We start from the raw sequence: 22172 nt of genomic DNA on the forward strand, positions 1-22172 counted from the left end.
GGTCATGAATTTATTTAGGTTGATCTAAATGAATCTTATATATTATGAATTATATTTAAAATTAATTGAGAATACATTTTGTGGTACTGTAATTTTATCCTATTATATAATTATTGAATTTTCAAATCCTCAAAGACCACTGGAAGAGACACAAGTAAACCACTTGGATTACTGCCTACATTCAGTATTGTAACAAGCTTACAGTAAGAAACAGGGCAGCCCATGGAAGTGTTGTCTACGCTGTTCATGGATCCGTATTTCTGCAGAATAAGATGCATCCTGTTTTCCTTGGGATGTCCTGCCCTCATTGCAGTGATGAAGGTGGACTCTTTCTTGTCGAATTCCATCTAAAATATAGCGGCCATTTGAAGACCACAGGCTGAAACAATGGGTGTTTTTTTCAATGCTGTATCACAATAGGGCATCCAGATGCTGCTGTGTGCATAGCATAGCCACAGCACAATAGAGGCAGCAGCAGATGTAAGCCAGTTCCACCTCTTTCCATTTTGATTCTTTGGGTATTTTCCAGAGCATGCCCAGCTTTCTGTAATATGTTTTTGAGACAATGTAATAAATGTGGGAGTAAAGCCAGACACCCAAGTATTTAAACTGGTTGCATTAGGCCAACAAAACAAAACCTTTTGTATCTGTGATTAGAAGCTGAGCATTAGCAGTTGCTAGCCTTGTTCTGCTGCCAAAATAGATAGACAAGATTTTTTTTTTTTTTTTGGAGCTCGTACAAATAACACTCAACAGCAAGTATTGTTGGTTGAAAAAGAAGGTTCTCCATCATCTTGGTTAATAAGTGGTTCTGTGTTATTGCACTAATGTTAAGCTACTGCATCTCGTGATATGTTACAAGCAAAATAAACCCATTTGTTGCAGTCAAATTTCAACTCTTCTGCCATCACACTGCCTCACAGATCTGAGAGATTATTGAGACTGTTAGAGGCTCTGACTTTGTATCTGAAGGGTTATACAAACACTGTATGCTAGATGTGCTGACCATGACATTAGACCCCTCGCCCAATATGGCTTCCTCAGTGATCTAAGCAGAAATAACAGTAGAGAATTCTACAGCACACACCCTAATGGGGTAAGCCATGCAAGTCGAGGAACCTGCCCTTGGTGCTTTCACACCCTGCAGCCTGACATCCCTGATTCTAAGAAACAAGCATAGCTCAGATTAGGCTATAATATTTTGATTGGCTACACATCAGGTACATGCAAAATACAAAACCACTTATGTGAGCAGGTAACTTTTGGCTTGCATGCTACACTAATTTACAACAATGATGTGCTTGCAAGTATGTCATGCCTAGATTAACACCTGTGACAAGTTAGGGATATTGAAATGTTATGGCACACTTTTGATGTTCGATTTGATTTCTCTTATGATTAGCTCTTCTTTCCTTCAGGGAATCTGGGATATAATTCTTCATTTTAAACTCGGGGTTGTTTTGCTTAAATTAATACATTCTGACTGAGAGCAAAGAGCAATACTGAATAACATACACCAGGGGGCAGCAGCCACCAACCACTATTTCCACTTTGGCAGTGTGTGGTCCTATTTGTGAACAAGACCAATTTTTGCCATTTATTGTCATTTATTTAGCGTTTTTTTAAACTGAAATGTATTTATTGGCACTCCTGTTCTCGCTAACCTTTTGTGCTCCTCCTTGCCCAGTTTCTTATCCCAAACTCCCTGGCATCACTCCTCTGGCAAATGTACCCTATGGGGAAGTGAAGCCATAGCCGGCTGTCATTCTCTGGCTATGCGCAAGGCTCATAATAATTGTTAATTGCAAGTATATTAAAGTCAAGCAGGCATTTGCTAATATATCCTTTGAAGCACAGGCACCGATAACTATGTCTGTTAGCTCGTTTGCATTTATTCACTGAGTCAATGCATTTCTATTAGTAGATAATGGCAAAATAATTGTAGTGGTAAATGACTAAAGGTCTATTACATAGGCTTTTATTTGAATCATTAGACTAAGTGTTACAGCACAGTCAAAGTTGTAAAAACAAAACATGGTTTTGGCTTTCAAATGCAATTAATTTCTAGTGCAGTGATGGGTTAATTTTTTTTTATTATTTTGGTGTAAATCACACCCAGCGAATACAGAAACTATTGCTGTTGTTGGCAACTTATAACCGCATTCTTTAAAAAATGTTGTTTCCAGGGTCAGCCTGGAATATGTTATGATATACAGTTTCAAATAGCTGTGTCTGCATAAGCACGCACATGCTGGTTTTCAGTTATCAGGAATGAGGAACATGCCTTAAAAATAGGATTGAATATATGACACACTTGAAGGCAGCCATGAGTAAAATACATCCACCAAAAATTCTTTATTGCAAACCTCTGTAAGGGATGCAAATGTAAATTCATACAAGCAGCTCATCTTAATATTCACATACTTTAATAAACTAGAAAGGCTGGTTTCACAGACCCTGATTGGTACTGGTCTTGGACTACTGTACCTAAAGTAACATGAGGCAGTCCAAGATGTCTACATGTCAGGGTTTGTGAAACCAGCCCACAGTTGCTTATTATAATGTATACTGTCTTAATGTAATGCTCGTCTTTCCCAGGTTGTTGACTAGGATTAGCGTGTCTCTTAACTTTGAACAACATTTGTGTTTCAAATTAGTTTGAAAGCAGTTGTAAACAATATCACCAGTGTGTGTGGTTTTTGTCACAGCCAAACTTGCACTGTTTATGGATAAGTTGAGAATTGGGTGCCGAGGCAACTCAAACTGAAAAGGTGGGGCGTTTGATGCAATAGAAATCCTGGGTTCAGCTCCAAACCTAGCATCATAAGGGGGGTCATTTGATGCAATAGAAATCCTGGGTTCAGCTCCAAACCTAGCATCACAAGGGGGGTCATTTGATGCAATAGAGATCCTGGGTTCAGCTCCAAACCTAGCATCACAAGGGGGGTCATTTGATGCAGTAGAGATCCTGGGTTCAGCTCCAAACCTAGCATCATAAGGGGGGTCATTTGATGCAATAGAGATCCTGGGTTCAGCTCCAAACCTAGCTTCACAAGGGGGGTCATTTGATGCAGTAGAGATCCTGGGTTCAGCTCCAAACCTAGCATCACAAGGGGGGTCATTTGATGCAATAGAGATCCTGGGTTCAGCTCCAAACCTAGCATCATAAGGGGGGTCATTTGATGCAGTAGAGATCCTGGGTTCAGCTCCAAACCTAGCTTCACAAGGGGGGTCATTTGATGCAATAGAGATCCTGGGTTCAGCTCCAAACCTAGCATCACAAGGGGGGTCATTTGATGCAATAGAGATCCTGGGTTCAGCTCCAAACCTAGCATCATAAGGGGGGTCATTTGATGCAATAGAGATCCTGGGTTCAGCTCCAAACCTAGCATCATAAGGGGGGTCATTTGATGCAATAGAGATCCTGGGTTCAGCTCCAAACCTAGCATCATAAGGGGGGTCATTTGATGCAGTAGAGATCCTGGGTTCAGCTCCAAACCTAGCATCATAAGGGGGGTCATTTGATGCAGTAGAGATCCTGGGTTCAGCTCCAAACCTAGCATCATAAGGGGGGTCATTTGATGCAATAGAGATCCTGGGTTCAGCTCCAAACCTAGCTTCACAAGGGGGGTCATTTGATGCAATAGAGATCCTGGGTTCAGCTCCAAACCAAGCATCATAAGGGGGGTCATTTGATGCAGTAGAGATCCTGGGTTCAGCTCCAAACCAAGCATTACAGGGGGTTGTTTGATTCAATAGAGATTCTGGGTTCAGCTCCAAACCTAGCTTCACAAGGGTGGGTGGGGGGTCGTTTGAATCAATAGAGATCCTGGGTTCAGCTCTAAACTTAGCATTACATCACATGCAAACTTCCAAGCCATCAATCTGAGATGTAGTTAAAAATATTTTCAACATGTTCCAGACTGATACCTCAAATACAAATACTGGTAAGTCCTAAAAGCTTCACTGTACTCTAATTTAACCCTAATTAGGGGGCAGATTGAAAAAAAAGTTTGAAAGCGAATGCATTTTAATTTGCACTGGAATAAAGGTATTGGTAGGTAAACCACACGTTTTCGAGTGTGGAATTCCCTTCAGCAATAAATAATAAGTTGCTGAGGTTGACATGGAAAAGAACAGCGAAGCCTTGAAGGTTACGGGAGTTTGAAGCAGACCCAATTAATACAATTACCTGGAGCTACACTTTGAAGGGTTACCTCTGTCATGAGGAGCATCAGTCTTTGAACCTCAAACCTCGCCATAGTCTTAAACAGACCGATTATTATTCCACTTTGTACAATCAGTAATTGATACACATGAGGCGTTTCAAAGAACGATCCCGCTTTGGTGGGATGCAGCGTTTAAAATGCAGATATGATCTGAGCAACAGTAGATTTTATATATATATATATATATATATATAGATTTTTTTTTTTTATTGGTATAATATAACCCTGTGTATTGCACGCACCCCCTGCATTCATTCAATACCCCACATGGTGTAAAGCCCAGTTCTTAGCAGGATCAGTCATGATTTAGACTGTGGTTATATATACAGTGATCCCTCTTTATAACGCTATAGTCGGGAGCCATAGTTAAGCGGCATGCTATTTGTGCTCTGCCTTATAATGAGAATACTAGTGTTAGTGTAATGGCATTATGGGCAAATAGGAGCCATGACCGTACCGCCTTGTAACCTGTTCCACAGTATGAAGGACAGCCTTAAAAAGAGGGAGCACTGTAGTAGTTATCAATGCATCAATTAAACATAAAACTGTGCACTTCTTATAAAAAGTAGTATTTTTTTTTGTCAAACATAAACTCAGTATCAGCTTTTGCTGGAAGAAAAACAATTTGCATTAATGTAGGTTCATGACTTCTGAAACACATGTAAACCGCACGCTTCGTACAGAACAAGCAACCTGCATACAGCCCACTACAATGTGTAAAAGGATGCGCCTAACAGCCCGTGACTGCACAAAGCACTCATGCCAAGACAGTGTCAAGGTCTGAATCTCTTAAGCAAAGAGCATCCAGGTCTTCAGGGAGTCAGTGGCTGAAGCAATCTACCCAGATGATACACTTGCAGCTTCAGAATACATTTTCAAGTAATTTTTCTACTGACTCTTTTAGCCTTTTAGATAAAAGTGGCACAAGAAAACATTCCTTTGAGGGCGTTGTGTGTGTAGATAGCACACCGATGTAAACAAATCGCTAAAATATAAATATTTTTATCATAACAACACCAGTTGATGTAAATATGTATCTTATGTCATAGCACTGTTGCAGTGTATTCAACAGCTGCTCCTGGTTATATCTGATATGCACAGCGATGAAAAGAGAAAGAGCAACACGAGAAACAGATGTCCAAAAACAACACAACAAAAACAAACTTTAATTTTCTCCTCAATAAATAATTTCCATTATATACACGCAGTGATGTTCCGCTTGTGTCCTCCATACAAACACAATAACTTGATTTTTTTTACATTAGCTAGTTTCCCTTTTGAGTCCGCTGTCTTCGGTTCACAAACAAGTTACAACCCAATGACAGCCAATAAAAGAAAATCAAATAATAAAGTGCTTTTAACAACAACAAAAACTACAACAGGGATGTCTCAACATTGCTGAGAAACTCTTCCAAGAGCTTATGTTCCTTTCAAGGTCATTTACTGGGTGACACTGTTCAGAAATCCTCATCACAGTATTAGAAGTCCTGGATCACTGTACAGGTCTCTGAATATTGTAACATCCCTGTTTTTACAGCTCCCCTTTTCAGGAAAGATCACGTGTAACATTTTCATCCCCAAAATCAGTTTTGTACAAGTTTTCACAACAGGTAAACATTTTGTTTTTTAAAGCAACTGAACATTATACAACTCTATGCACTGTCACAAGGGTTCCACTTGGAGATCCATATATTATACAGACAATATAAACCACAGCCAGTAGCACAACTCAATGTTACACACCTTTTTTTGAAAGATTTTTTGTTTTGTTTTTTAAAAGCAGTGTGGTGTTATGCAAATCGTACCAGTAATTCCATCCACAGCAATAGAAAGACACCACGAGGCTTGCGTACAAGATGAAATGATCTTAAAGAAAGTCCGTGGAGCAGACAGTGGGCTTTTTGGTAATTCATTGTTGGACGTTTGAATAAATTAATGTCCAATTTTAGAAACAACGGATCTGCCATTATCACAAATGAAATGTGTGCACACGCTCGCTCACACATGCTATTATACTGTATAGCAGGACACACACACCACTGCCTGCCTTTAACCCCCAAACGAAGTTTATCATTGAATGATCTCAATGGGAAAATTGGGAATTCCGTAACTGTAAAAGAACAGAGTGGTGTAATTCACTATCGTTTTGGCTGATGTGAAAATTTTAGCTGAGCCATGAAATGTGACATCCAGCCTCATTTCTAAGATGGCTGTGGAATGCAAATGATCTGGTTCTGGCTGCCAGTCCCCGCACTCTCTACAAACTCCTATTTATTTACATGCAGCCTGCTCACAGCCCTTCTCACACCAGGCATACGGTGCAACACTGTAGCTTATTAATTTGAAAAAGACGCAGCCGCTTCCTGGCTGTTTAATCAGCAGAATCAAAGCCGTGCAGTAAATGAGGAATGGAGCCACAGGCGGGGGAGCCAGTCTAACTTGAGAGGCAGGCAGCCTCGCTTCGTGATACACTCGGACATTTCAGCTAGTTTACTATAGGAAAGATCCAAAGATTAGGAACACTAAGACATCATACATTACAAGAACTTGCTTTGTTAGTGCTATGGAATTTTAAACACTGGTGCATTTATATATATATATATATATATATATATATATATATATATATATATATATATATATATATACACAATGCCAAGACCACCAAGCGTGTCTCTGTTGCAAGCTAGCAAGCACAGCCCATATTGCAGAAGATGCTGAACACAATGTATGTGTCTCACTCTCCCATTCCCCAACAGCATTGTTTAGCAGCACTATTAGTGTAACATGCAATCAGGGGACCCTGTTCAGCCCCAATCCTTTATTTTTAATATCCACAGAACTCTTTGGAGAAAAGGGACAGCTGTTAGCAAGGTGTGCACACGCTTAGTGCTGCCATAAGATGGTAGTGGGCAGCTGTGGTATTGCAGCTAAGCAGTGGGCTGGGATCAAGACCTGTTGTTATTTTTTAGGTTTCAGCTTTTAACCTTTTACAGCAAGTGAGTTTTATTTCCTCCTTTACTCACTTCACTGCAGTGAGCCCTAGCCACGCTGTCCCACACCGAGCTGGGACTCCTCTCATCTAAAGCCCTGCTGTTCAACTTGGCAAAACAAAGCAATATCTATTGACCCGCGCGTCAACCGACATCAAACCCTGGGTGGAATTTACATCCAGCCTCTGGGCTCTTCCATGTACAGTATTGCATGAAGGAACTGTGACTGCTGTGTGGAGCCACAACCTGCAACAGGCAAATCTTCAATAGCAAACAACCTGGCCAACCTTTCTGACTGCTGTTTGGCTGTGGATTCTCACCGAAACGTAAGGGTCTGCAATCTCACCCAAGAGTTTTCAGAACTATTTAAAGTCATCTCCAATGTATGGTTTTTTTGTGTTTGTTTTGCAAACTAATTGTGCATTAATTTGTAAAGTATTGCTGCAGAAAACCAGTTGCCATGATTTTGATGACCTTGCAAAGTTGATAGATATTAAATGGTATGGGACTGGGTTGATCACTGTAGTGAGGCAGGAACCCGTTGCATTCCCCTGCATTGTCATGCACGGTGCTGCTCTGCTCAGTGCTAATCCCCTCTTTCTTGAACTAGATGTGTTGGGAGAATGGGATCGTTTTCACATCCTAGAGTTAACTGAGGTATAAGGTATGAAGATGAAGAGCATGTCTCGCAGGTTCACACTGCGGCTTTCATGACAAAGTTTCATGTAAACACCACACTATAGATGGATTAAACAGCACTGAATCCACAGCAGTAACACGAGGAAGTGAAGGGCCGAGAGCGAGGAAGGGGTGGAGGGCCTCCCGGGTGCAGAGTTTCCCGGTGTCAGGTCCCCAGTCCTTTCGAAGATGTGGAACTTGTCTTTGTTTGAATGCAAGATTTTCATGTCCTCGAAAGCGTAATACGCAGCCAAGGTGAAATTGACGTCGCCCGTGGTGAGCAAGTCAAAGACGCAGGACTGGAAATACAAATCCTCCACAGGAAGTCTCTCCTTGCATTTGACCATGGCTGACTTGTAGGTGAAAGCCTCCATGGACACAGATCCCCTGCTGCCCCCCACAGCGGCCACGTGGCTCTCTGCTGCCCGCACCCGGAAGGTCCTGAAGTCAATGCGCTCGCTCTGCGGGCAGCCGCGCAGGCACAGGTAAAGGCCCTGGTTCTCCGTGTCCTCGGTGGAGTTCACCACATCCTCGGGCATGCGCACTGCGAACGTCAGGTAGCGGCCGACCTGGCGCACCACGATGGTAGTGCCGATGTACCTGGCCTGGATCTCTATGTGCTGCCCGGGCGTCTTCTCCACGATGCGCAGGGTGTTTGCCCCGTGCCGGTCACCGCCATTTCTAGAGCCGTCTACGAAGGCAGCTGGCAGCTCGTCAGTTTCAGCCTGGTACACCTTCTGGTCGACGCACTCCGGAAAGTTCTTGAAGATGATCGTTAGCTGTGGCAGAAAACAAAAAGGAGAGTAAGATTCGACGTGGTGAACTTTTTAAAAATAAATCTGTTGCACTAACTTTCAGTAGGGAAGAAATTCACACTTTCCCTGTACCGGTGCAGAGTCCTGGCCAAGTTTCAAAAAGCGAATGTGTGAAATCAGCCAGAGACCATTTAAATTTAGAGGAATGAAAGATAATATTGAACACATGAAAAATGTAAAAGGAAATAGACACGGGAGAATAAGAATAACATGCAGACAGGGTAAGAAAACTCTAGATTGCTTAGAAAGAATTATTTAGAAAGCCAAATGAATTGTAACTGCAGGCCAGGAAGATGTCTTGCAGTCTTCTTAATATTGTGTTGAGAAACACAATGATTCTGTGTTCTTTCCAAGGGAGTAGGCTTGTTGCTGTTTGTCGGAAAGGTAGAAGACACAGTTGACTGCTTCATAAAAGTCTGCCAACACACATATCTCTCTGCCTAGTATCCCTGAGCAGTGTCAGGGATACTGGGCAGCTGTGTCTATACATAAAGAAGCCAAACTAAGCAATTCCCAAACATGGCAAAGAGCCTGTGGATACAAAGACGATATACTCAAATACTCTGCAAAGTGTAAATGAAAGCACGAAGCCTGTTTAATAAGACATTTCTTGTTTTGCTATTCCATTTGGAGGCCAGTGGGCCGTTTTCACTTGTTTGACCTCTGGGCCGTGCTTTGGCTTGCTCTGATCTGTGTGAAGGGGAGGGCTAGGGCTCAGTGGAGCTGCAAGATCCTTTATGATTAACCACTCAAGCAGGGCTCTGCAGCTCCCTGGTTTGAGGATAGACTGGAGGTTTGATTTGCAACAGGAACACAAAGCTGCTGTCTATCCTCTACTAACATTTTCCACAGACTGTATTTGTCCAGACAGTAGCCAGAACAGACAAATGCTGATACACACACACACACACACACACACACACACACACACACACACACACACACACACACACACACACACACACACACACACACACACACACACACACACACACACACACACACACACACACACACACACACACACACACACACACACACACACACACACACACACACACACACACACAATGTAATTCCCAGTCAGTGAACAAGCTTAATTTAAATAACAGGCCCTTAGCTCAGACATGAAGAGCGGGTATCTGCTATTCTTGTCTCGGTACCATTACTATCTTGGCTGGCTCGATATTGGATTAAACAACAGTGATTTATGACTTCATTTTAAATTCTGGCATTCCATTTATAAAACTGATGTTACTAACAAAGTCTTAAGCTATTATGGAACTGTTCCAAACATAAAGCCTGGAACACATGAAAAAAAGCCCACCGCAGGACACCATGCTGTTATCAAGTTAAAGAAATGGAACATTACTCAATGCTGTGAGTGACTATGCATAGCCAGGACCAAGTGCATGTCTGAGTTCTGAATGGGAAGCTTGAGTAGAGCAGTGGAGTTGAGTCCTGGTGATCTTTGCCTGGCCTTCACTCCCTGTTTCCTTTGTTCTTTGCATGGATTTATAGCTTTTGAAAACCTGTTATGTTGTGATAGTGCTGTTAACCTTAAAGAGAATTTCTGTGTTTCTCTCATTCTGTGACATCACTGAGCATAATGCACTGCTGATATTCGGCAGTTCGCTTGTGTTGCAAAGCACCTTGTGATGCTCTAGACAATGAAGTGATGCCCTCACCTTGCTTGTTGCTGTGGCGAGGGACCCTGGCAGGACCGGGGAGTTGGTGACCTGCACATACAGGTACTTGTTGTCTATAAGGGGCCAGGAGCCTCGCACCTTGCAGGTTTGGAAGTCGTCCCCGAAGGTCCTGAGGTGCGGGTCCCCAAACAGGCCGCAGTGGGTGTAGTTGGGGGGCGCCGTGTGCTTGTGGAAGCTCCGCTCGTAGTGGCAGATCTCGGGGCTGTCGGAGCGCTCCTGGCTGTCCGGGGTGGAGGTACGGGGGCGCGGCTGTGATGTGGGGCCCTCCTTGGAGCAGTTGTGCTGGCTCATGAGGTCCTCGATGCCGTGCACGGCCGAGTGGTAGGCAAGGTCCCCTCGGCAGGTGCGGGCCGTTCTTCGGACACAGTGGGCGTACGCGCGGAGGGCCGTGCAGAACTCAGGGGCCCTCTCGGGGCCCGAGTGGTGACTGCCGGACGTCGTGGCCCAGAACTCGGAGTTGCACTTCAAGATCTTACACTGCAGGCTCACTGGGGAACAGAAACACACACCGTTAGCACCCAGAGAGGGAGAAGGAGCTTCTGCTGATGAGAGCTAACATTGTTTGATGTTGTTGAAAGCCTCAGTTATTACACCATGAAGTGCATTTAGTCTGGTGGTGTCCTAAAACTGCTTTTCAGGACAGTATCAGTGAAATCTAGCTTGTACAGCCCTGTAAAATCCAATCCCTGCTTACAAGGCTTCACTTGTTTTCATGTACCAACTCACTGGCCAAGAGATGCACAGTACACTTTCTGTTCTGTTAGCTGAAATATGACAGGAGTGACTTATTGATTAAATAATAATAATAATAGTTATTATGATATATATAATTAATATAATATATTAGGTTTTCCCTAGGATCCTTCAGCAATCCCCTGTCCTCAATATTTGATTGCCATTATCAAAAGGAGTGATATATATATATATGTATAATATATGGTATAATAATAACTTCCACAGTAACTGTTTATCATCAAGAAGTACATTTATCAAAGCAGCTACTGCACTGGATTGTACAGCAGTCTCAGAGGCACAATTCTGTGTAAATTAATCTTAATATTAGATGTAAACTATGTGTGATGTGGCGCTACATTTGGAAAAAAAACCCCAAAAATAAACACTACAAGCAAGAATTTGGCATTTCTGCAATCACTTTGCTCTTGAAATAAGAACCATTTAAATTGCTTTCAATGATCAGTATTTAATACGTGTTTGGCCAGCTTTACATACATGGTCTTCCCTCTTTCCAAGTTTTGTAAGCAATGCCAGCAGAGTGCAGGAATGAATCGCTGCTGCATCGCTCGTTTGTTCCATGACAATGGGGGTGCCACAGATCTGCTTGGGCTCCGAGCGTTAATAAAAACTAACATTTAAAAAGTCTGGAACAGCTACAAACAACACAGACACAGGCTTTTCACAAACCTTGTGCTCCTTCTTTTGTGAATATGGCAAAAGCACCCAACTGTTTCCAGTTCTAAACCAAATTCCCCAAACCGGACCGGTCGGTGTGAAAAATCACCATGCGTTTGCATAGCAGGGTTCTTGAGTGGCCCTCCTTTTTGAACTGCTAATCAGAAGTAATCAGACAGAATAATAGGCTGATTATTACTGAAACATTTGCATAACAAAAAGAGCAGCTTCTAAAAATCGTTGAATAACCCCCCAAGGATGTAAGAAGACTACTTCTTAAAAAAAAAAAAAAAAAAAAAAAAAAAAAAAAAAAAAAAAAAAGGCACTAAAGAATTCAACTCCAGTCTGGAAGAAAGAAGAAGGGGGGCTGGTCTGAAGTCTTTCAATGAAGACAATGCAATTTGCCATTGAGAGGAGACCGACAGAGCAATAAATTACCCAAGTGTAAAGGGATTAGATCGAGTTTCACTGCTGATGCATGGCGGCGGGGCTGGAGAGGGTGAAGGCTCTTAAAGAAACAGTATCCTCTTTTTCTTTCCCTAGCGGTTTGGGCTATACCCCGAGGTCCAAGCACTGAAAAGCAAACGAGGGAGGGTGGACGGGGACGGGACGGGACGACTAGCAACTGTGTGGCTCTGACACCTACATGTCCAGGCCAGGGCCATCATTAAAGGAAACTTGCATTTCAACAATCATTCTCTGAGACTTAAATTACTAACCAGTGCTGAAAGTGTGACTCGATGCCATTCGATCCGCTGGGCAAGATCTTCCAGTCATTGCAGGCATGTATCAAGCGGATATTGGAATGGATGCATTATCACCCCGCAGGTTTCAAAACAAACCCTCTCTTTCCGAAAGAATTAGGATTCAGACAAACAAGCTGCACTGCTGTTTAGGTAACCTGTAACAATAGCTGCTAGTTATTACAAATGAGTCATGTGCTCAGGGCAGACAAACAAACCTGATTAAACATTATCCCAATTGCAGAATGCACAGTTTACTGACTAGTGCTGGACAGGCTAGATTGTACTGATTAATGGCACTTTTAAAGATTCCATGAGTGTATAACAAACAGATGACAGCCAGTCTGGATAGTACACATCTCCAGAACAGTGACAGCTATTTTGCTTTGATATCTCTTACAGAATTCCAAGACAAACACCACACAAAAAAAAAAAAAAAAAAAAAAAAACCCACACCCTTCTATAAAAAGTGGTCTGGTCCCAACTTTGCTTGCATTTTTTAAGGAACAATTCCAAGCTGTCTGGTTGGTGGCGGTGGTAATTTTGAAATCTGTTTTCTATAACCATTATATTTATTGCCATGGGTTTTACAAAGCTGAACTTGTGTCAGTGGTTAGAAGTGTTTCACAGCGTGCTCGTGTGTGCGTGTGCGTGTGCGTGTGCGTGTGCGTATGCGTGTGCGTGTGTGCATGTTCTGGTGCATGATAACATTGCATTTGCTCCTAATCAGACAAATCCAAAGGAAAAAGCCTTGCTGTAATGTATCTACTTCCCAAAACTTCACATGCAGCCTGTAGGAGCTTGTGAACATGGTTACAAATACAATGTACTTGCATTGTCTCAAGATCCTAATCAAAAAACCATAATATTTGGAAAGTCTTGAGATAGATTGCATAAGCTAGCCTATACAGCACCTGGCCCATGGCTGATAAACCAGTGGTGTGCCAGTGATTCTAAGCACACAAACATTTAATCTCATTCATCAGTAGTGTTTATGGATACAAGCACTAGTTTTACATCCAGGTTTTTAAATGTTTGTTTCTCTTTAAAGGCTGAGACGAGGGTGTTTAATAGTCTCTGAGCCCATTTCTCAGTGTCGGTTTGATGCTGAATGCACAGCCCCCCCACCACCACCACACAGCAAGAACAAAAGGCTTTTTATCACCCGTCAGATAAATTCCCATAAACTGATCTTAATCTAAAATAAACACTAAGAAAGGGACACATGCAGGCTCTTTTAAACTCACAGATCCATTTCACTTTGCATACACAAACTCAAAGCATGTGGTGCTATAAGAGAGTGTCTGAATCCTTTAAAACCCTCAATATTGTTTTCCTTGTACAGCGTACATTGTTATAGGAGAACAATTCACTATTTGTTTCAGCAAATAAGCTCAAGTTGTGTAAAGTATATAATGGAATTTGTAAGCACAGATTCATCCTTTTTTTTCTCAATTCAGGTGAGAAAGTTTCACTGCTTTTATAACTCTGCAGACCTGCAACAATGTACACTCAATATTGCACAAGCACAATCTATAAAACTTTCAACAATTTTCCATCCTTACTGCTTAAACTGCAAGGCACCAGAAAAACATGAGGCCATTTTAGAAAAAGAAAAAGTTGAGTTTTTCTTTCCGGTGAGTTTGCACATTTAAAGACAAGTCAGTTTTCAGCCAGTTCTGTTTTGTACGCCAATTAACTGCCAAAGAAAAAGCTGCACTGCAGATCGACTGGAAACCAATTAATCAAAGGTAAAGACTCATTTTACACTCAACTGACCCAAGCAACAAAGTACTGTTTGACAGAAAGGCCGGAGTCCCAGTACAGACACATCTTTTGGGATCACCGAGGGTAGGGTCACACATGGTGTCCTGTCCTGTCCTGTCCTGAGCATCATGTGCCTGCTGCACACACTCCACTGATCAGTCAAGCTCATTCCAAAACATACAGTGTGGGTGTATATATATATATATATATATATATATATATATATATATATATATATATATATATATATATAATAAGCGTTTTGAGCTGTGGTTTAACATGCAGTTAAATGCTTTTAAACAGAAACAAACACAGCTACCTGTTGATTTGATGTGTGGTAATCTAGACTTTTACTACTGACACAGCTCACGCATGACAGTGCTGACACCAGGAAACAAGCCCCTTTTAAATGTAAATAATGGCTGACTTTTACAAGTTCGCATCTGTAAGTAACAAAAACAAATAAACATAAATTAGCTTTGAGCTAAAAATGTGAAATGCAGATTTATTTAGGAGAGGGCAGCCCTGTAAATTTGGCATTTTCCTGCAAACTCCAACCCTACTCAAAACCCATTGCATGAGTGGTGCTGTAGGAGCCGGTGCAGTATTTTACTCAGAAGAATTTTAAGGACTTTACAGAAAGGAACAAAACCCGTTCTGTGGAGAAAACTCCCCTCCCCCAACAAAAACAAGAGCTGGAATGCACAGGCTCGCTTCTGCCAAAAAAGCATTGTGAAAAACTAGGGGATTCATTGAAAACAGATGCCTTTTACTGCCAGATTTACAGCTTTCTTTTGCGTTTGCACTTCAGAAACGTACAAAGGAGTGTTGGAAAACAGCAAAAAGACGTCACCCCAACTGCCATTTCAGAAGCTGCGTACCAAGCGTGTGTCTCTAGTATCTGCAGCCGTAAGACTGCGTGTTCTTCAATGTTATTTTTAATCTAACCCACGCTGAATTATTCCTTCTTCTACGGCTCGGGGTCTGATCAAATGCGATTGCCTGTTAATGCCATAGCGTATTTGAGTTTGTTTTCCAGGGTTGCTCTATACAGAGCCTGAAGCTTTCAAGACGATGCAAAGAAAAAAAAAAAGCCAAAACATTTTGAAACAAACGCAAATCTAATATATATGTGTGTGTGTGTGTGTGTGTGTGTGTGTGTGTGTGTGTGTGTGTGAAAATAAAGTATTTAAAATAAGTATTCGTGTATTTATTTATTTCCACACGTAATTATCGCCATGTATGAGCAATGACAGGGTTAGCCTAGCTCTCTGGAAAGGCAGTATGTGTGTGTGTGCACGTTTACTGAGCACTTCGTGTGTTGCGCATTTAAGTGTGTTTAAACACATTTTACACATCTGCCTCCCGTGTATTAAACTACCGTACCTTTCCATCGTGTAATTTCTTTTACACCCTCGTACAGTATTATATATAAGTACATGCCCTGGTCTATCTGCGTTGGATACTGTAACATGATTAATACGCAACAGTTCAGATAGAACCATTAAAATACAATGCATGTTGTAAAACTATATAAATACATACATTACATCAAATATTTAATATCTTCTTTTTTGGTTACATTTAACATAGCAACCGATATTGTAAAATAAGACAAACATGTAGTACGCTTGTATAGCCTACAGTATTTCCCAGTCCCAATTAGCATAACAATCACTGTAAATAATGCATGACATTGTACATGCGCTATTTCAAACTTCAGAAACGTAATGGAACGTATAAAGTCTTTATACTATATAGAGCCCCGCTGAAGAAGGGCTGTGGGAGAGGATGGGGCAGAGGAGAGCTTCAACACTCCTCTCTAGCTGAGAAACTCTCTCTCTCTCTCTCTCTCTCTCTCTCTCTCTCTCTCTCTCTCACACACACACACACACACACACAGGAGGCGGCTGGTTGTATAACCTTACCTGCAGGAAAGATGCACAGAAAAACCGAGAGGATCTGGCCGATTCCCAGGGCTGAGGGTCCTGCCCCTTTCCCCATACCCATCCATCCAGCTCCGGATCGCACCTCTCTCCTCTCCCTGGCAAAGTCAAGACAAGGAGAAGAAAAGCCAAGAGGCGGAAAATGCAATTAACAGATGTGCGCTGCTGCTGCTGCTGCTTCAGGAAGTAATTCCAGCAGAGAAAATAAAACCGAGGGAGAAGAAGCAACACTGGCAGCGGCGATGGGTGGTGCGGTGTGCAAGTAAACCTTTTGTTAGGATCGGACCAAAAAAAAAAAAAGAGAAACGAGCCTGAGAGTTATACCCGTACAGTTCTATTACTCTGTGCTTTGAGACCTTTGAACACAACAGGGAAACCTACAATCAATCTACCCCATCCCGCTGGTGTCAAGAAGGTGCGTCCCACCCTCGGTCTGCCCAATAGGGAGCGGTCCTCCTTGCCCGCAGCCCCTCTGTGGATTCAGGTTACGCCCCGACCTTGCGGAGACTCACTCACTCACTCTCTCTCTCTCTCTCTCTCTCTCTCTCTCTCTCTCTCTCTCTCTCTCTCTCTCTCTCTCTCTCTCTCTCTCTCTCTCTCTCTCTCTCTCTCTCTCTCTCCTCTCTCTCTCTCTCGCTCTCTCTCTCTCTCTCTCCACTCGCAGTGCTGCTGTGCGAGCGAGCTCTTGCCACTTGGACTGAGCGATTAAGTTTCAATCAACATCAGCAAGATTTTTTTGAAGGGGCGGTGGATTTGCCAATCGGAAAACACGGATAAGGAGGTTCCTGTTGTACAGTACTGCACGAAAAATACATGTTTACCCCTCTTTACTCGTGTGCGCTACCGTACAGCAAGGCTACATTCTAGTACGATCCCTCCTCGTATTTATTATAACGTTCTCCAATGCCTTGCAGGAAATATCCTAACAGTAAAAAATTACATTCCACCAACACTGGTATTATTATTATTATTATTATTATTATTTATTATTATTATCAAATACACAAGTACAATATATTTAATAAAAAATAAGTTTGTTATTTAAGATTTACTATTAGCATCGTTAGTTTATGTTTTATAGTTTATGTGAAAGCCTCCAGGAGAGGGTGGGTCTGACAGTAGTTCACTGCAATGAATCAATAACATCGAACCTGCCTCCAGGAGACGTCTGCAACAATGTATGTGTGTGTGTGTATATATATATATATACACACACACATACATAGAGAGAGAGCGAGAGAGAGAGAGAGAGAGAGAGAGAGAGAGAGAGAGAGAGAGAGAGAGAGAGAGAGAGAGAGAGAGAGAGAGAGAGAGAGAATTACGCATTTAGAAACTAAGAGGGCCACGTGGTTAAGTTCCCCAGAAGGCATCCTTTGCAACTCAGATGTGAATAGGACGGCACATTAAACGCAAAGATGTGTCAAGCCAGTCTACATTCGGGTGTCTCTTTATGTGCTGCACAGTTATTCCAATTACATCTCCACTGAGAGCAGAGTAATAGACTTGAGATCAACAAAGTACTGCATGAAACAAATGAGCTCATTGCAAGGGCGGTGTATGCCTATATACCTATTTGCCTGTATGCAAACACTTAGGGGCAGCTATCTGCTGGAGAGATGTTTTGTTGACACTGTAGTGCGCTGTAATACGCATAGTACAACACAGGTACAACTCCCTATAAATCGGTACGAAGATGCGTTTGCTCCTGTCACTACAGTACTAAATATCACATAGCAAAAACAAAAGGAATGAATTAGAAACAGGTCTATTATTATTATTATTATTATTATTATTATTATTATTATTATTATTATTATTAGTTATTGCGCATAGAAAGTATATTATCACGCATTTAGAATAAGAAGTTTAAAATGTGACACATAGCATTGCGTTTCCACTGTGCTGACAGGTGATAATGCAATGACAATAAAGCTGAGCTCCGGCATGGCAGCATTCTTCCAATGGGTGGCGCTTTCAGTATCTACAGTTGGGAAGAAAGACTCCTCCAGCTATTTCTGACAAAATGCAACCTTACACCACGCCAAATCCACATGTCTTCCCAGAGCAACCAAAGAGAGTCGAGCGCCCATTAAAATCGCAGTTTGGGTAAATTGGTTCCACCTCCGAGCAATTGAAATGCAATTACACCAACAGGCAGCGATCAGATTCGCATCAAAACATTCCCAAGTGGTCATCCTTTACCTCCTAACCGCAAATATTCGAGGTTACAAAACACCGACACATAAGGACCGAACCTCTAAACAATAACACAATAATTTAAAAAAGGAAAGTCGTTTAAATTCTCCTATATCAGCGCCGCTATTTCATGCACCTCTGTCACACTGCTCCAAAAAACATCAATACGAAATACTGTGAAAAAATCTAACCCGACACGAGGGTATCGTAAAATGTTCATAAAATGTCATTGCCAGTCTGTTGGTTAAAGCACAGCCAATAATATTTCTGTTTCACAAACAAAATGTATTAAATACGGTTAATATTAGGTGTTCTAAAAAAAGTACAATATATTATTTAAAATATTAAAATATTTAGTAATAAAGAATAGTTCAAGATTTAATAAGAGAAAGGAATATATTTATAAAAAATTAAAACACTCACAATATTTGGAAAAAGAACAACAAAAAAGACACATATTTTCACGAAAGGGTGCTGTTTGAAATAAAAGGTTATTGACACATTTTTTTTTAATTTTCTTTTTTATCCATTGTTTTTTAAACAGCAGACTCAAATAAAGGCTACTATACTCTCCCAATGCGATCACGGACTCGTACCCGCCTCCCATGCTTACCTTTGCGGCTGCATGGAAATGTACAGTCCGGCTGGGGTCCGGGCTCAGCGGCGGAACTGAAGAGTTGGTGCAGAGAGGACGGAGCCTGATGTACGGAACCAAAAGTGATGTTGAAATAATCCTCAATTTGAACTGTCTTCAGCCTGGTAGAAAATACAGTACCCGTCCCTGCATGATTTGCAGAAGCCGTATCTCAGCAGCTGACTGTGAATTGAAAGCGATTTCCTAACAGAGCACTTCCTAATAGTTGAGATAGAAAAACACACACATGATTTGACAACTGCAATCTGTGCGCGCTGAGCTACGGGGAGGCTTGTGGTATTTCTGCTTCCAAAATGACTAACTTGGCAATCTGGTTCTGTTTAATTAAGAATGCAGGCGCCCCTACTCTCCGTGCCCGCTTTTTCGTCTTGCTTTAGCATCCTGAAAAAGCTGTAGAGGTGTTTGACGCGCCGATATCTCTCTGCTGCTGCACGGCAAGTGCGCACAGGATCGACTGCCTGCAGCCTGCTCTCCGGCGTGAAGGGGCTAGTTAAAATTCAGTGTGTGAGGCGTACAGAACTAGGCTCAAGCCTCAGACTGCTCGATCCAGCATCTGTGTCGCAATTAATTTGCAATACAACAGCGAGTGTCACCCGTAGCTGGAGAGGGAGGGAATAATGCTGATTTTATTTAATGGATTAATAAAATAAATACATAAATAAATGCTAAGATTGTTCAGTGTTTTAATTAATTACATTTTTATGTGGTTGTCTTCTGGTGCGCAGGTTTTCAAAATACATTTAATTTAATGTGTACCGAGCCTATCATATTAAACACGACTCGAGTACTCTTCATAGCACTGGGAATAAATAGCAGCTCATGACACTAAAACAACTTTATGTTAAAAATGTAATCAGGAGTGTGCGGCCACATCCCTGGGCACATATACTGGTAACAAATGACTATTGATCAAACACATGCAGAACATAAAGCGCAACTTTATTGCCGCACTGTACGATAAGCAAAACGAGATTACACTCTAGATTTTTCTGTTGAGATTATATAGTGTGTCTATTATGTAAAGCTTCCAGAGCTGCTCCGTAGAGTTCCATACAGACTGTAGAGTTTATAATGGCATTCTATTGAAATTAATTACATCTACCTATTGACTAAAAACAGTATACAAAAAGACGAGTGTATCAAGCATCAGGGTGTGTCGAATGCTTGTCTATAACACGTTTTAAATGGTAAAATATAAGTATCAGAGATAATGGGTTCGAATTTAATAAACGAGTTCCTCTGGCTACAAGATAAAAAATAAATATCTATAGAAAATATTAACTAAGATGCCCTGCATCTTGGCTGACCAATAATAATAATAATAATAATAATAATAATAATAATAATAATAATAATAAAATATTATTATTATTATTATTATTATTATTATTATTATTATTATTATTATTATTATTATTATTATTATTAAATGTAAGTGTAGACCCACATTACAGCACACTTATAGAAAAACTATATATTTGAAATGAATAAGGCGAGTAATACATAGCTAATGTAACATAATGAATTATGCGTGAAAAAGGGAAGGTGTGACTGTAATCTGGGATTTAAGAGGGCGCAGCTGATAATCTTTCCAATGATGAATTCATTACATGATCGGCGTGGTGTAAATCACAATACCCATGCAAGCGTTGTCATTGAACGTTTGTGTATGCCATAATAACCCCTCCACTGCACCGCAGGACCCTCGCAGGTGATGCGCGCTTTTGTATCAGTCAATGCTTTTCCATTGCTGTGTGCTGTCTATTGTAAATGAGGATTTATAAAACCCCTCTGGGAAGGGGGAGATGTTGGTCGTGAAGCTATGATTACAGCCTATGATTCCCTTTGCTTTGCCTCACTCTGTGCCAGCGCTCCACTTGAATGATCAAGACTGCTGGCAATGCAAATTGCAGTGCAGCCGCGCAGGTGTGCTGAGCGAGGAAAGGGGAAAGCGTTCATGTGTGCGACGAAACCGAAAGCTTCCCGTTCAGTGTCAGCCGCGGACATCCCTTTGTGTAATGCGGATTACTTCATGTAAATTCGGTGGCATTTCCTCCGATAAACTGAAAGGGTAACTAACAGATACAACCTGGTGACATTCGGCTTCAGTGCGTGCGCTGGTTTGGACATTGCGCTAGCCTACGAGTGCGTTGAAAACCCAATATAGTAATATTTAGCTTTCAGTCTTTAATAAAACTATAGTTATAATAACCAACACCCAACCTTATAACTCCATCCCAAAGTGGGGTCCCTTCACGTAATGTGTATTGCATACAATATTGGATTTCTACAGAGGTGGGGTTTTAACAGAGATAATGACACAACATGTTACACCCTCACATTTACTACAGTGAGACCTGGCTGTTCCACTGGCTTTGTTCACTATACAGGACATGTGTTCTCAGTTTGTAATAAAAAGATATGTAACCCTGCATAACCTATTCCTAGTGCAGTCTGTTGTGGACACTCATAGGTCTGGATTCTCAAAGCTATTTACTCTGAACTGTCATTAGCACTATTCTTCCAGATAGCAGACACACACCCAATAAAGCTACCAACCCAGAAATAAACTACATTTAATTCAGGGACTTTTTTTTTTCTTTAAGAAAAGAGAATGTATTAATGCCCATAGTATTCTAATGACATCAAGGTTTTCAATGTTTTCACATTAATTAGTAAGTTAATTAGAAAATGATATTATTATTATTATTATTATTATTATTATATTATTATTATAATTATTATATATTATTATTATTATATAATATAAATATTATTATTATTATTATTATTATTATTATTATTATTATTATTATTATTATTTATGTTGTAAACACTTTAGTGGGAAACAGAAATGTAAAAATATATATTTGTAATATAAATGTTTCCAGATAACTCAGTGTACATCCAGCAGAAGCGTTTATTGTGTAATGGTATTGATTTCATCCTTCAGTAGCACAAGCTGATCAATATTTATTTCACTTGCTTTTATTATCCTAACTGAAATCTTTATTTTTTCACCTCTAGTTTC

At 41.1% G+C, this 22172-nt stretch overlaps 1 protein-coding gene across 2 annotated transcripts; it reads right to left on the bottom strand.

Moving 5' to 3' along the window:
• Nucleotides 1-5366: 5366 nt before the first annotated feature.
• On the bottom strand, nt 5367-19654 carry LOC121294864 (repulsive guidance molecule A-like). Of its 2 annotated transcripts, none has more exons than XM_041219009.1 (4): nt 19100-19654; nt 16273-16388; nt 10404-10912; nt 5367-8679 (listed from the first exon to the last, which is right to left on the bottom strand). In XM_041219009.1, exons 1-4 carry the CDS (start codon nt 19111-19113, stop codon nt 7960-7962), a joined length of 1359 nt encoding a protein of 452 aa, XP_041074943.1. In that variant the 5' UTR covers nt 19114-19654; the 3' UTR covers nt 5367-7959. The 2 variants fall into 2 exon arrangements, with proteins under 2 accessions (XP_041074943.1, XP_041074944.1); XM_041219010.1 differs by lacking the exon at nt 19100-19654 and adding an exon at nt 16672-16805.
• Between the last annotated feature and the right edge of the window lie 2518 nt (nt 19655-22172).

Source organism: Polyodon spathula, chromosome 19 (assembly GCF_017654505.1).
Source record: "Polyodon spathula isolate WHYD16114869_AA chromosome 19, ASM1765450v1, whole genome shotgun sequence".
NCBI lineage: Eukaryota > Metazoa > Chordata > Actinopteri > Acipenseriformes > Polyodontidae > Polyodon > Polyodon spathula.